The sequence below is a fragment of the Portunus trituberculatus genome, chromosome 14 (genome assembly GCF_017591435.1).
Source record: "Portunus trituberculatus isolate SZX2019 chromosome 14, ASM1759143v1, whole genome shotgun sequence".
Taxonomy (NCBI): Eukaryota; Metazoa; Arthropoda; class Malacostraca; order Decapoda; family Portunidae; genus Portunus; species Portunus trituberculatus.
In genome coordinates this window covers 9,460,927-9,476,683 of record NC_059268.1, presented here as the reverse complement: position 1 = coordinate 9,476,683, position 15,757 = coordinate 9,460,927, and the positions used below count along the sequence as shown (strand labels likewise).

At 40.7% G+C, this 15,757-nt stretch overlaps 1 protein-coding gene and 1 long non-coding RNA gene across 3 annotated transcripts in view; one reads left to right on the top strand and one right to left on the bottom strand.

Annotated features, from left to right (window-relative positions):
• LOC123503620 overlaps nucleotides 1-7,457 on the top strand; it is a 34,419-nt gene extending 26,962 nt beyond the window's left edge. The window contains exons 2-3 of the long non-coding RNA XR_006674549.1: nucleotides 3,562-3,633; nucleotides 7,073-7,457. This is a non-coding gene — a long non-coding RNA (uncharacterized LOC123503620). The remainder of the gene's footprint in view (nucleotides 1-3,561; nucleotides 3,634-7,072) is intronic.
• The window catches only part of LOC123503618 (kyphoscoliosis peptidase-like), a 37,081-nt gene extending 22,004 nt beyond the window's left edge, over nucleotides 1-15,077 (bottom strand). For both annotated transcript variants that reach the window (XM_045253540.1, XM_045253541.1), the window contains exons 1-2: nucleotides 14,702-15,077; nucleotides 7,034-7,245 (exon numbers count right to left, since the gene is read on the bottom strand). In XM_045253540.1, the coding sequence (XP_045109475.1) occupies nucleotides 7,034-7,243 (210 nt within the window). In that variant the 5' untranslated portion in view covers nucleotides 7,244-7,245; nucleotides 14,702-15,077. The remainder of the gene's footprint in view (nucleotides 1-7,033; nucleotides 7,246-14,701) is intronic.
• Nucleotides 15,078-15,757: the final 680 nt, after the last annotated feature.

Below are 15,757 nucleotides of genomic sequence, written 5' to 3'. Positions count from 1 at the left end.
CTCCTACGTCCCCAGTGCACCATAATAGTTTCACATGCCCACTAATCACTTCGTATTGCACTCTTGGATTTGCTTTGTTTCACTGCACAGAGGATGAAGAATGTGTACCATGTTGGTCTGTATATTAGCTTGCCGCTCGAGCTCCTTCATTGTAGTTCAGGTTTGTTCATCAATTTCAATTCTCATGATCTCTATGGAGTTTATCGGCTGTAACACTTAACCCTTTGGCTACTACAGCTTCCTCTCAGTTTAGATAGAAATTTGAAAACCAACACGTACAGTAAAAGGTGTCATCGAATATCTATTAAAGTTATGTTATTGAAGGCTTATAACTTAATTTTCGATGAGTAAAGTTGACTGCGCCTAATGAAATAAAATAAGACTACGCATACCATTAGTGGCCAAATAGTTAAAAAGTGAGATTGTCAGGAGGAGCTAATTTGCCTTAAATATTTCTACTATCCATGATGTTTATCCTTTAGTGTGATGTTCTCTTGATCTATATAAAATTTATCAGCTGTCATACTCAGCAGGTTTGTCACAGGATTTCATGCTGATAGGAAAACACCAACAAAGTGGAAATGTGTACGATTGTTACCTGACTATTGACCATGACTATAGCAGTGGTCATAAATATTGCAGATAACCTCTTAGGAGCATTCCTCAACCTTGCTCCTCACGAATAATTCAATAGCCATTCTGGATCAAGGCGTGTCCCCGGGTTCCCATGAGTGGCCGTAGTGCTATGTCCCCGTTCCCATTGAGGTTGTACGGGAGATAATTGACAGTACTTCACTTATATAATGTTGATACTGAGTGCGCGGTATGGTGAGCCGTCGCAACCACACAATCGGTAAACACTATGACAATACAAATAACAGGAATAACCACTTGCAGATTTGCCTTGTGTTCTTCAGTCTCTTTTTCTTATGTTCATGATGAAGACCACTCACTTTAGCACACACTTTCACTTTGGCCATACACAAGTTCTGATGTAGTGGTAAGAGGAGAGGCATCTTATAATCACATTACCACGAGAGAGCCTGGAGAAGAGGGCGTCAGGGATGTCAGTGGAGGGAGAGGCAAATCAACTGTAGGCCAGAAGTTCGAGTATTTTGAAGGAAAAAAGATTCGGGTGTATTTTTATGTAAGAAGGGCACTGGCAGGGCAACAAACGGAACGAGAAAATGTCCACTAAAATGCGAGTCCCTGATGAAGAATGAAATAGGAATCATCAAGACTTCATTATTGTACTTTTAGCGGGTTTTTTAAGGTATTAGTGTCGCTATAAATTGAGGATGAATGAAATATTGCATACACAGGTGGGGAGCGTGAGGTGGTTTTTATATAAACTGAGCAACAGATGGCTTGAGGCACGCCCTGTGTATGAGTAGTAATTCTTGTTGTATAGTGGAAGTAGTAGTAGTAGTAGTAGTAGTAGTAGTAGTAGTAGTAGTAGTAGTAGTAGTAGTAGTAGTGGCAGTAGTAGTAGTAGTAGTAGTAGTAGTAGTAGTAGTAGTAGTAGTAGTAGTAGTAGTAGTAGTAGTAGTAGTAGTAGTAGTAGTAGTAGTGCAGTAGTAGTATAGTAGTAGTAGTAGTAGTAGTAGTAGTAGTAGTAGTAGTAGTAGTAGCAGCAACAGCAGTGGCATTTTCCATCTTTCCATCCCTTCCTTTTTTTTTTTTTTCTATGCTTCCAAGTTCAATTTTTTCCTCTTCGTTCTCTCTCCTTCCTCCTCCACCTCCACTTTATTCCTCTTTTCCATCACGTCTCAGGAACTCACACGCGGTAATCATCAATGGCATCAAGTGCATTTTAAACTGTTCCAAAAAGGAGCATGAAGATACCTCGTGAATTTTTTGGAAGCTATAAAAAAAATGTTACGGGAGATACATATTCAATGATTTTTCCCTATTTTTGGTATATTTAGGTAGACGCCACTGTATGTTAAAGAAAACCGTAATATTCTGCGCCTAAGAAAAAAAATGCATACTCTAGTGAACTGAACGGAGCTTTGGTGTCTGATTGGCTGCTACCTGTCAAGATAAACCAAATGAACGGCCTTGATTGACTGCTGCGTCCCGAGAAATAGTAAAGAAAGCAAGTTCGTGCTCGTGATGAAAACCCTTACGTACTTCATTAGCAGCAATTTAGTTTCGTGCATATTTTTTCCTGTTTAACTTTTTAATAGAGGCACAAACTGAAATAAGACTAAACGCTAACTCTCCTGTTTCGCTCATGACATTTTTCAAGTGAGCTTTTTAAAACTTTTAGTCTCTAGTCTTTCTCCCTCATATGCAAAATAAATATGTATGAAAAAAGAATACTATTTTTCAGGTTTTCTTTTTTATCTGGCCTGTCTCAACTATATATATATAAAAAAAGATGAGCTAAGGCATGTTTTAATTTATCTGATCTTCTCGTAGATGGTTTACAATTCTTTCTGAAAACATTAACAAAAGCGTATCGAGGTGTTTGATATGTGCGTGGCCTCACCTTTTATATCCCAGCTTCATGTTGGCGACATTTGCACGCAGACAGTGAGCATCTGGTATCTAACGCTGGAGAAGCTTGAACACGGCTGTCAAATAGTTGAAATACGGTACACCTTCCATGATAGGCATTCGTTCATGCACGATGACACTTTAAACTTCGAACGAAACTTTACACTTTTGAAACTTTAATCTTTTGTTTTTTTCCGAGAATTTTCATTTCGAACACTGAGAGAAAGAATCGGGTAACCATCCCGTATTAGATTACTGACTTTCCATTTGGATTTTGCGCGCAACACGTCATGACAAGCACACGGGAGCAGCAACACTGGCGGGGGTGGGTTGAGCACGGGTCGCGAGTCGGTCAGGCAGCCAGGGGAGCGGTGACTGTGAGGGACGTGCGTCAAGTGGCGACTGTTGCTACTGTACACAAAATCCCTGCACGACCACCACTCTGTCACTCACTCGCTGTCCCCCATCTCCCCCACATCACTATCCCATTCCCTCCCCTAGACACTCTACTCCTCTTCCCCTCCCCTTTTTCTCTCCCCGTCTGTTTCTCCCTACAGAGACCCAGCTTACTTGACAAAGCTCTCTAAGCACATCTTCCTCTTGTCTTCTTTGATACGCTCCCTACAGACCTGCCTCTCTCTCTCCTCCCACCTCTTCTTTCACTCATCCTCACCCCATTTACCTTCCAGTCCCATACTTTATCCCTTCTCTCGTCTCCTCAAGTCAATACTTCCCATTCTCTAACCATTCTCATCTTCCCTGCACTGTCTCCCTCACTTCAGCTCTTCTTTCCACACTCACAAACCGCCCAAAGACTTTAGTAAGAATGCAACTTCTTGTCTTTGAATGAAATATGTCGTCTCCTCACCTTTCTGTTCCCACCAGGTGTCATTTCTCACCTCAGCCTCGCCATTACCTAAACCACTACCATCCATCCATCACCGCTGCCCGTCCTAAAGTATCAGGTGGCGTGAGCCGAGGCGCTGAATGACCACAAAGGAAACCCAATAGAACACATGACATTCATCTTAAGAATATAGTGTTTTTCTCCCGGTGCAGATGTGCTATACGCGTCCTATGGAATGATGGCAGCTCGAGACATACACGATGGAATGAAAGGATAACAGTGAGGTAAGTGTTAGTTTTTTGCTTTTATATGAACAGAGGAAATATGGCAGCCATCGGGCCCACACATGGTAGTCCCTGTATGAAATTATTTAATGTTGTATCTCTTGTTATCTTTTATCGCTATTTTCATGCTAACTGCTTTACTGATCTTGCTAACTGTATGCCTCACCTCCTTCTGCGGCCTCTCTGCGCAAGGCTTCTTTCTTCCTCTCATCCCTATTCTGTCCAACTCTAATACAAGAGTTAACCATTAATCTCAATCATTCATACCTTCCTCTGGTAAACTCTGGAACTTCCTGCCTGCTTCTGTATCTTCCTACGACTTGACTTCTTTTAAGAGGAAGGCTTCAAGACATTTGTCATTGACTTTTGGCTAACTCTTAATAACTTTAAGGGAACTGGCAATCCAGAGGGCCTTTTTTTCCACTTTTTGTTGTCCTTGACCAGTCTCCAGTCTTGCATTAGAAAAAAAAAAATCTCTCCACCTATTATCCTGCTCTATAAATGTGTCTAACTTAAGAACATGAATGCCTTGTCTATCCCATTTATCTACCACTATGAGAACCAATTTCTTTTATCATTCTTGTCCATGGTGTGATGGTGCAACAAAAGTGAAGGACAGACAGGAAGATAGTGTTAGTTCTCTTGTTTTTAAGACACATTTTACATCATGGGTGTATGTAAAGTTTAATGAAGCCTTATCAAGCACCATTTTCTTTCCTGCTTATTTACCTCACTTCGTCTCTTGGTGCTGAGAACAGAGAACTGGTCTAAAAACAGTATTCTGTTGTATTAAGAAGGATAGTATTATGTTATGTTTAGCTTCGTGGAACTAAATATGCTTTATACAGCGAACAAAGGCAGACGCCAAGACGAGCTCTCCCAAGAAGGACGACATATCACAGTCCAGCAAGTTGAGTGTTGAGTGTGTGTGTCGCCAGCAGCGGAACGGGAATGGGGTGGTCATTACTGCTCTTTGCCACCTCACAGCAGAGACTCCCAAACACAAGGTCACGACACAAATGTGACTCGGAACGGTGTCTGTAAACTGCTAGACGGCCTTGTAAATAAATTTTGAATAAGTGTACCATGACAGTGAGTGATAATCAACACTGCATGTACACGCATTCATGGTCGCTGGATTAGGTCTTGATTGCATTTAGGATCGCAGTGAAAAATGTTTGGGAACCGTTGTCTTACATAACGAGTATTTTTGGGAACCGTTGTCTTACAGTACGAGTATTTTTGGGAACCGTTGTCTTACAGTACGAGTATTTTTGGGAACCGTTGTCTTACAGTACGAGTATTTTTGGGAACCGTTGTCTTACAGTACGAGTATTTTTGGGAACCGTTGTCTTACAGTGTGAGTATGAGATAATGACAAATCGAAAGGAATATAACTGAAAGGGATATGACGCAATTTTTCCTTGTTTTTGGTCGTGCAGTGGCCAGCCGAGAACTTGATCAAGCCATTCACTGAAATAGGCAACTTCCAAACCTCATCAAATCACTCAATAGTCCGTGTTATTAGAGCACATAGGTATGATTGAATAACTAGATTTAGTTACAACCGCTTGAAAATTATATGTACTGTCATTAATGTTTTAAAGAAATCTGTGAATGATATTTTGAAAGATGCTGTGATATGGAAAGAATGGCGAGCTCTAGGATGTCTTTCTTTCATGGCGCCCACGTGTAGGAATCACCAAGCAACGTGCAGTGCAGTATGCGCCATCGTGCTCCTGCCAATGCTCGCTTTATTTCTCGTAGGTGCCACGTGTCAGAGAAAATGAATGTCTCCTCGCCACTCCAGCAGTAACTATGCTATAATACCGCCACGTAGTGAAGTAGATCGATTCTTCTTTTTTGTTTACTTGTTCGGGTTTAATTTTGTTTTAGAATATGCATACTAGTTTTGGAAATTATTTACGAAGAGATAGATTAGACAGATAGATACATGCATAGATAAATGAACGTGTTTTTCTTTCTTTTTTATGTAAGAGAGGAAAACTGTCCAAGGGCAACAAAAAGAACTGAAAAAAAGGGCCTCACTTAGTTGACAGTCCCCGTGTAGATTAGAGAGAGTTAACCAGGTGGGGAGTTCCAGAGTTTACTAGTGTGTGTGTGTGTGTGTGTGTGTGTGTGTGTGTGTGTGTGTGTGTGTGTGTGTGTGTGTGTGTGTGTGTGTGCAGAAGCTACATAATTGTCATTTCCCTGTTTATGTTTTGAGTTCGCGTTAAAATTGCATAAGAGCAGCCCTCACCGTGTGTCAGCTCAGCCAGCGCTGGTAAGAGGAAGGCAACAGTAATCTGGCTAACAGGTAAAAGACAAATGCTTCGTCACGTTTATCCCTTACATTTCCCTGGCCCTTGTGGAAGTTATCGTGCTTGCATGACCCTCGTGATCCTTTAAGAATTTCATATCATTAGTATAAAAAGCACCCATGAGAACCAGACTAATCCTTTATGGCCTTTGAAAATAGTCATAATAAAGGAAAAGTAAGCGTTAAAGGAAGTCAATAGGTCACGCAGGGACGCCACATAACGCCTAACGTCTGATCTTTCTAAAATTTTTGATTAGGGCAGAGAAAATTTAGTAGTATTCAATGCCTCAAAAACTCAATTCCTCCATCTATCAACTCAACACAACCTTTCCAGACGACTATCCCCTCTTCTTCATTGACACTCATCTGTCTCCATCTTCTATACCGAATATCCTCGGCCTATCCTTTGCTCGTAATCTTAACTGGAAACTTCACATCTCATCTCTTGCTAAAACAGTTTCTGTGAAGTTAGGCGTTCTGAGGCGTCTTTGCCAGTTTTTCTCGCCCCTCCAACTGCTTACTCTGTACAAGGGCCTTATCCGCCCCTGTATGGAGTTTGTATGTTTGAGGGCTTCCATTCACACAGTTTTTTTAAGATAGGGTGGAATTAAAAGCTTTTTTGTCTCTAACACCTCTCTTCTGACTGACTGTTTTCAGCCTTTTCTCACCGCCGGAATGTTGCATCTCTTGCTATCTTTTATCGCTATTTTCATGCTAACTGCTCTACTGATCTTGCTAACTACATGCCTCCTCTCCTTCTGTGGCCTCGCTGCACAAGGCTTTCTTTTTCTCTCAACCCTATTCTGTCAACCTCTCTAACGCAAGAGTTAATCAGTACTCTCAGTCTTTCGTACCTTTCTCTTGTAAACTCTGGAACTCCCTGCTTGTGTCCGTATTGCCAACTTCCTATGATTTGACTTCATTCAAGAGGGAGGTTTCAAGACATTTGTCCCTGTTCTTTGGCTAATTCTATCGGCTCTGTAAGGAGATTGGCAACTGAGTGGGCCTTCTTTCTACATATTTTTGTTGCCCTTGGCCAGTTCTCCTCTCTTAAAAGAAAAAAATATGCGTAAGACTTACCTTGTTGAACGCGTTCTTTCCTTTTGAACCTGCGCATAGGAAGGTCAGATGGGAAGCACTGGACTCTTGACCTTCGGAAGTGATGGCATGAGGTTCCCATGCGTGCAGGGGAGTCAGCACGGGCTGCGGGATGCCCAGGGGAACCATCACCCCGCCCGAGCTGTCCTCCAGCCCCCGTGGGTACGAGCTCACCAGCGTCCCCATCCCCATAGCTGTGTGAAAGAGAAAATTAGACACTTTGCTGCCATCAGAACTGTGAAGACCAATGAAATGTTCTGCAAGTTTGTAAAAAAAAGTCGTGTGTATGCATTGTCATTACTAGAAGTCTTGTAACCGTCTCTGCTCTCTTCCATTGTGGTTTGGGTTTTATTTGTGTTTTGGGTTCCATAACAGCCTTAGTTCCTTTCTTCTAATCTCTTTATGATCTCTGTCAGGTTTTGTAAGAAGGTTGTCAGCAGATCAGAGGACTTTTGCTGAGTTTCATACTGTCCAGAGTGTCCATCGATGAGAAACTTGTAGGCATTCTTCAATCACTCAGCATGACTAAAAATCTTGAAAACTAACCCTAAATCTCCTTCGACAATCCACGTTTTAGAAGCAGCATATTGATCCAGCTTCTTTCCCTCATTCTTGTGCGTTACTAAGACTCCTAAACGGGTAATAATAATAAACAAGTAGGTAGAGAAAGTGCGAATGTTTTTACAGGGAGGGTGTGGCTCGTGTGGCTTGCTTGATAATAACGTGGTGGCGCAGAAAGAGATACGAGGAGTGACGTGGAGTAGGTGGGGGAGCGTTGAAAGTCCTCCATCATGCCACGCAACGCTGGGTGTGGCGTGGTGGCGTGTAATATGAGGTGGGCGTGGTTGCCGTGTTAGGGATAGGTGTAAGCGTCTCTCTCTCTCTCTCTCTCTCTCTCTCTCTCTCTCAGTGGTAATTCTAGGACGATGGGGAGGGGGGGGAACGACTGAGTGGTTGAGAGAGTGACGGAGTGGTTGTAGGTGCATAAGGTGCTGCGTTCAAACTAATGGCTTGCATAGTAACTTAGCAGAGCGCAAATACACTGCCATAAAAACAACGGTAAGAGGTGATTAGGTGTCAGATGGCTGCAGAAGAAGAAGGATGAGGAGAAGAAGCGTTAGGAGGGACAGAAGGGAAAGGTATGCAAAAGGGAAGAAGGTAAAGCGTAGCAAACCTGTTGGGCCTTACTGGAAGTGTTTGCGGTGACAATATGTGTTGGATGTACAGAACGGTTACGGCATAGTGGCTTGTGGGTATGCTATCTTTTATCTATTTTTTTTTTTTTTTTCGTGTGAAGGAAAGATTAAGATAAATAAAACCTTGGCAAGTTACCGGTTTTGAAAAAGTATAACACCAAGATTAAGGAAAACAGAGGCTTCTTCATCTCCAAAGATCCTGCAGTATTTTCCCTATGAAGCAATCAAAGAAAAACCACAGACAGACAGAGAACTCCAGAATTTACAATGAAAAATATGAAATTAAAAGAGAAATAGAAGGAAATGAAAACAGAAACAGACAGAGAGTTTCAGAGTTTACAGTGAAAGAAATAAAAAAAAAGTAAAAGTACAGAGAAAGAAATAAAAAAGTGAAGGTACTGGTTAACTCTTGCTTTACTAAGACGATGAACAGAGGTGAGAGTCAATGAAAGTCACAGGAAAAAGGAGAAACGAGCAAAGTTATGGAGTTTTAAGCCTAGCGAGTATTGTGCGGGAAGGGTGGACGTGTAAGGGCTGGTATTAGTGGAGTGTTGCGTGTGTGGTGAGGATGGGTGGGGCACATAATAGGAATAGCACATAGCGTGGACTATTGCTACTGCTACTGCTACTGCTACTGCTGGGAGGGAAAAGAACAGTACAAAGATACACAGACAGACACAGAGACATTCAGACAAATGTTAGCGTATCTCACACACACACACACACACACACACACACACACACACACACACACACACACACACACAATTATGAAAAAGTATATCGCATTTCTGTTATGCCTGAAATTACGAATTGCACTCTCTCTCTCTCTCTCTCTCTCTCTCTCTCTCTCTCTCTCTCTCTCTCTCTCTCTCTCTCTCTCTCTCTCTCTCTCTCTCTCTCTCTCTCTCTCTCTCTCTCTCTCAACAAACCGAAAGAGAGAAAATAGAAAAGGCGAAAAAATAGTAAGAAAAACAATGGCAATGTAGCGTTGTGATTATCATTGATGTGTGAAGAAGCAGAAAAAAAGAAATATGAAAAAAAGACGAGTGGGGGCGTGAGTGGTTGGGCGCGCCAGTAACAACCCTCGTATTGGTAAAGGGGAGCCATAAATAACAATTATTTTGCACCTTTGTAAAAAATTTGTTCATCGATTTCCTTTTTGGCTCAACTTTTCTTTTTCTTTTTTTTTATTCTCTCTCTCTCTCTCTCTCTCTCTCTCTCTCTCTCTCTCTCTCTCTCTCTCTCTCTCTCTCTCTCTCTCTCTCTCTCTCTCTCTCTCTCTCTCTCTCTCTAACAGTAAAACTTGAACTCAAATCAACTCCACACACACAGAGAGAGAGAGAGAGAGAGAGAGAGAGAGAGAGAGAGAGAATATGCCACGTTATTTCACACAGAGGTCGATATGAGGTATTTGAAGGTCGCTTTATGGAGGAAGAAGAATAAAGAAAACTTCCTCTGTATGCGTGAGGCGACAACTTCCTTCACTGCTGGAGAAACAAGACGCCCTCACGTCCTTCCCTGCATTGTACTTCCCTTACTGCTAGAAATGCACGAATGAAGTAGCGCAGATAAGATGATTTTAGTTTAGTCAAAGGTAATGGTATAATTGAGAAATATATATACGTAACGTTTATGATAACCAAGAGGCAATTAGCAACGTTTCCTTGCGTCAGGAGGAGAGTAGCGTGACCTTGAGAAACATGACGCATTATCAGAGGGTCAGGATAACGCTGCCCCAATTTTGCCTAGCTGCGTGACCGACCAAGCGTTGAATAGCCGAGTATTAGTCTTGGCTCCCCGGCAGTACAAGGGAAAGCGATCTTTATTTGAAAACACCATAATACTCTTTGTTGTCCGCTTGTTGCATATCCCTGGTCCGAATTTTCAAACCTTGTGGCGTCTTGTGTTTTGGTGCTTTTAACGGGGTTTAGTAGAAGTTATTAAAGGGCTTTCAGTGTATGTTGTTTTTTTTTTTTTTTTTGTGATGCTATTGAGAGTCTAACAAATATTCAGCTTCACTGGTGGGTTTTCAAGTGTTTTGTTTTGTTTTTGTTTCCCTACGTATAGTTTAAAGCGTTCCAAGGTTATATTTCGTTCTAATGATAGTTAAAATGTGCTATGCATCTAAGGATCATCCGTGAGTTTTGAAGGTTTTACTATTATTCTGCATCACGAGTGAAATAAAAAAAATAGCTAAAACCCGACTACTACTGCATTTAAGTTTTTGACGTGATCCTAATGAGAGAATGCAGCGTTTTTAATACGAGGCACAAAGGCAGAATGAACGAACAGGTAACATCTCGCTCCTTGCAACACCAAAGCAGTTAAAGAAGAAAAGAAAGCCTTGCTAATGTATTTAAGTCTTGCACAATTTACACAGCCACGAAAAAGGTACATTAGGGCTTACAGCCATTCGTATCACTTAGAGTAATAGATTTATCACTACTGCAGTAAGGCGTGGCACAGAGGACGCGGCCTGAAACACGTGACAGAGATAAGTAAACGTGAATGCAGTGCTGACTTACATACGTGTTAATGTGTCCTCAATATAGTTATAATTTAATGTACGATGACAAGACTGGAGATTATGAAAATAAAGAAATATATTTAAGACAGTAATTTTTTTTTTTTTCCCATACTTGAAGAGTATGGGAAGCGCTGTTCAACTTCCACCCATTAGCGGCACAGGCAGTTTTATTTATAGTGGTACCCATATTAGTGCCCATATCACCACCCAAGCGCATCTTTGGTGTAAGGCAATTACACCTCCACTTAGAGCCTGGGTATCATGGTGACATATAAGTAACTTTAAACCACTCGACAAATGACAAAGTTTCAAGGCGGCCCGTGGTGGGATTCGAACCTACGCATGTACGTCTGCCCGACCCCACGCTCACCACCTTATCCATTACGCCATCGCCTCCCTTCAGTAATTCTTATAGGAAGAAGAGAGGCACATATCTGAACTATAATTTATTATTTTATGTATATCTATATATTTGCCAATCTCAATCTAACTCTTTCGCCGCTTTCACAAGTAAACTTCGTAACTCTCAGCATCTTTCTAAAATGACATGTGTGGCGTTTAAGTGCGCTCATTGACTACAATTGTACTATTGGCGATGCTTAACGGTATGAAGGAAGATGACAAATGTGGGAGAGAAGACCGTATTTTGACACACTTCCGCGCCGCACCTGCAATAATTTCAAAAGGGTTTAATTAAAATAGTCCGGTTTCTAAGAATGTTTTTATAGTTCTTCTGACAAATTAACAAGATTTCTACATCATTAGCAGGTGAAACTCTTGAGAACCGGGGTGAAAATAGTCCTGGTGAGAACAAAACATTTATGAATACGGAGAGAGCTACTCGCATGGTGATGGTGACAGGAGAGTAGTGGTCAGTATAGCATCGCACAAGACTCGCCGCCCCTTGTGTCGACCCGAGTTGTGGGAATCAGGGAAATGTGTCAATAAGGTGGATAATGTTGCTGACGTCACCTCCGCGGCCCTCACCCCGCGCACCCACAGCACATAAACTTTGCTTGTTGTTCTCATACATTTTTAAGTTTCAATAATCACGGCAGCAATTTCATAATATTCAGGACACCATTAAGGGGGTCTTAAGTTTAGCCTGATGATTTTTTTCCTTGTTAAAACGTTGAAATATTTTTTTGTGTTTTCGTTTCAGTGATATCCTTATTTGATTGAAATGTAAGTAATATTAAGCTGCTTTTTTTATGGAGTATGGTGGTTGTAATGGATATTTTGATAAACATACTCGCATATAAACTTAATCATGCGTTGCTTATAGTTTTATTTACCTGAAGATTTAAACTTAATCATGCGTTGCTTATATTGTTATTTACATGAAGATTTAAACTTAATCATGCGTTGCTTATATTGTTATTTACATGAAGATTTATGGATTCGTTTGCTTGTTTCGTCCTTATATATGATATTCTCTTGTTTTATAGCTTTATTTTGATGTGCTAAGAAATATGTACAAGGCCACCATAAAAACTAAAGAAAAGATCAAAGAAGACCACTCAGTGCGTCGCTCTTGGAAGGTAGATTAAGGGAAGGAGATAACAGAAATAAGGCCAGTTTAGTTTCAGAATTTTTTTTAAACTACATTTTTTAAATGGATGAGGTTATAGAAAGGAGCTAGAAAAATTAGATACAGACATAAGATATACTATGCACGTGTGTTTAGTGGGATTGTTAAGCATATCACAAGTATCTTTTCATCGCCGCGTATTATACTAGAGTTGTTCTGATGCTCCTTGTGTGAGAAAAAAAAAAACTCAAATCACAAGGTGGAAAAAACAGAAACAAGCAACTGAATGATGCGAATGTCCGGGGTGTAACGTATATCACAAATGTTATCTTTATGTGTTATTGAATTGTCTGCTCCTTTTTGGTTAACTCTTCACAGAGACATGCAACGATCTACATAAGTCACAGGCTCGAAGTCTTTACAGGTGTCTACAGAAGGAACAAAAAGAAACAAGAGAATATATTTTTCTATTGCCTAGCCCAAAAAATGTTTAGAGGAAAGTGGTTTGTGATAAAAAATAAAGACGTGCTAAAGAGCAGTGAAAGGGTTGAATATATCTAGGTTTGGACTGAAGATATGCAAACAAGGCAGTCATGGCTCCTTCAACAACACACCTAGGTAATCAAGGTCAGGTGTTTTACTTTCCAGGAAGAGACGGTGACAATCGCAACATTTCAGAATTATACAGTGCTACTTTCCTTCCATTTATTGTTTGAAGTAACGTCTTTTTACTAAGAAACTTCTCGCTTTAAAGTCGATAGTTTTCGATCTAATGGAGACTGTGATAGTAAAGCAAATAATTGTCGGGTACATTTTCTTAGAAGTGAAATGCTTTTTATTTTCGCAGCTGTCAATAATCTAGTGCGGTGTCGTTGTGGCTTACGAAAGAAAACAGTTGTATACAGCACAAAATTCAGAAAGGTTTTTATGTTGGCTACTTTAAACAGGACCTCGTGGAAGTTATTACTCTTCAAAAATGTTTTTCATGTCACTAGAGAAAAAGATTGTGGTGTAGTGAGATATCCTGGGCTTTACAAATGTGTTTTGTTTTTCACCATCCTAACAAAAGATTAACATAAATTCTTCTATAGAGGAGTTCTTCAGTTTTTTTTTTTTTTTTGATTCTATGGCAAATTGAACGAAGATTTTGGGTGTTTGCATCGTGTGCTTCTTTATGATTCTTGGGAGGGTTTGAAAAACGATCACGTTTTAATGGAAGTTATTGGGACTCTAAAGCAAGTTCAACAAGGATTTTTTCTTGAAAACCAACCTTTGAAAATAGCCATGGTGAGAGCACAAAGTGTGTTAGTCCCTCCAATACTGGGACACATTTTTACCTTGAAATCTGTGTATGATTAGATCATTTTCTTGACATTAGAAAGGGTCTGTTTAGGTTAGAAGATTAATGGCCAGAGTCTTCACTATTTTTCTCCCACACATGAGTTTTTGAAGCTGTATAAAAACACCATATAGTAAGCAGAATGAATATGAAGACACGTCATGGTACTGTAAAGGTTAAGACTGACTCTCAATACGTTACTAATAGGACCTATGTGTTAGCGATTCCTTGCCTGTGAAGATATACTTAGAAAGACAACTTACTACGAAAAGACTAATATCCCGCATCGATTCAAAGTACCACCACCAACACTACCACTACCACTTTCTGTCTTGCACCAACATTCAAGCCACGGTATTGTTTCATAACGTGAAAATAGTCGGCATTCCTGAGTAGTGTGTTCGTGTCCCCGCGCCAAGGTTGTGTCATCGCGCTGCTACCCCTCCCACACTCCCTCGCTGGAACCATTCACGAAAACTTCCTCTTGTATGGATGGGTAATAATGCGTATAGGTACCTTGCCACGCCACAACTTGTGTTATCTTAGAGAGGAAAGTGAAGGAGGTTAGGAGGAAGAAAAATTGTAGTAGTAGTAGTAGTAGTAGTAGTAGTAGTAGTAGTAGTAGTAGTAGTAGTAGTAGTAACAGCATTAGTATCAGCTGTAGTAGTAATAACAGAAGTATTAGCATCATCATTAGTATTAGAAAACCAAACATGGAAAAAAAGGGAAAAGAATTCTCTATATTCTGTCAAGATAACACCCAGCACAGGACGATCCACGAAGTCTCCACCACTGTCATAAATTCTTCCCAAGCCATTACCTGTTACTTAATTATTAACTCCACGTATTGCCTAGTGCTCACTTGTTGTTTGGCAAAAGCTTCGTTCATCAATATATTATCAGAGGGTCATTTCTCAAGGCTAAACATTAATGCCTGCCCAGGTGAACTTCTCTACGCTTATTGTATTCCTAACGGGAAGACCACTGAATATTTAACGCTATTCGTCTGTATTGGTGTTATTTTCGGAGAGGTGTAGTGGGCGATATTTCTTACCTTATTACTTAATCCTCATTGTTTTGGATAACGTTCCTCCTGGTGATATAGTGGGAATGATTGTGCTTGCTGTCCTCATCTTAATTTTCATCGTTAATCTGAACATTAGCTTTCACAAAACGGTGTCTTTTTGTTTGTCTTATCAGAGCACCACAGAAACAGCAGGATAACAACGGGACAACTACAATCACCTATACATCCTTAACAGTCGGAAAGAATCACCTCACAAGCACCTGTATCACCAAGTGTCATCCAGTATCACTCAGACACGTGTTTCTCCTCGCGGTACATCTCGAGGGACAGATGGAAACACAAGAACAGGCGTGATAGGTCGAGTGACGCTTCCTCCTCTTCCAGCCTTACTGTACTCCCTACTCCCTGCAACTTGGACGCCTTCTGGCACCCTGAAGTACGGCAGGCTCTCCCGCCCCAGCACTCCCCTGATCGATGCCAGTTTCATACGAAGGAATTACTCAGTGCTAGCGGCCAGGCAAGTGCAGCGCGGCAGGATATCTATAGTATGAAGTACACTGCGTTAAATTTAAGGTGAATGAGAGTTATTGATAGAATAAAGGACAGTTTTTCTTAAAGACTTGAGACCTTTCCTAGACAGCTGCAGCATGTTCTAGCTATGGTGAAAGGTGTTTTGGGGTTTTCAAGTATATCTTCAAGATACTAATGAGTTAACAAGGAGCCCACACGCACCATCATTGGGAGAAATTACTACAGTGCGAACTTAACTAATCAATTATGTATCCATTGAAAATAGTCTTTAATAAGAGAATGGATCATGCAAGAATGTTGGTTTAATAGAATAAAATAAAGATGATGCTGCTAAACATATTGATGAAACTTGCAGCAAATTATCAGTTAAGTTCAAGTGAGTGAGTGGTATGTTGTAGTGTACTGTTTATCATATTGTGGCGGAAATTATTGACTTGAAATATGCAAGGAACGCATCAACTCACTGTGTCGCTAATCATCCGACTGTATTGGCTTGTGTTGATGGATATTTAGTTAATGTGGAGCTGGACAGGCGTACGAAGAGAAAGAGAG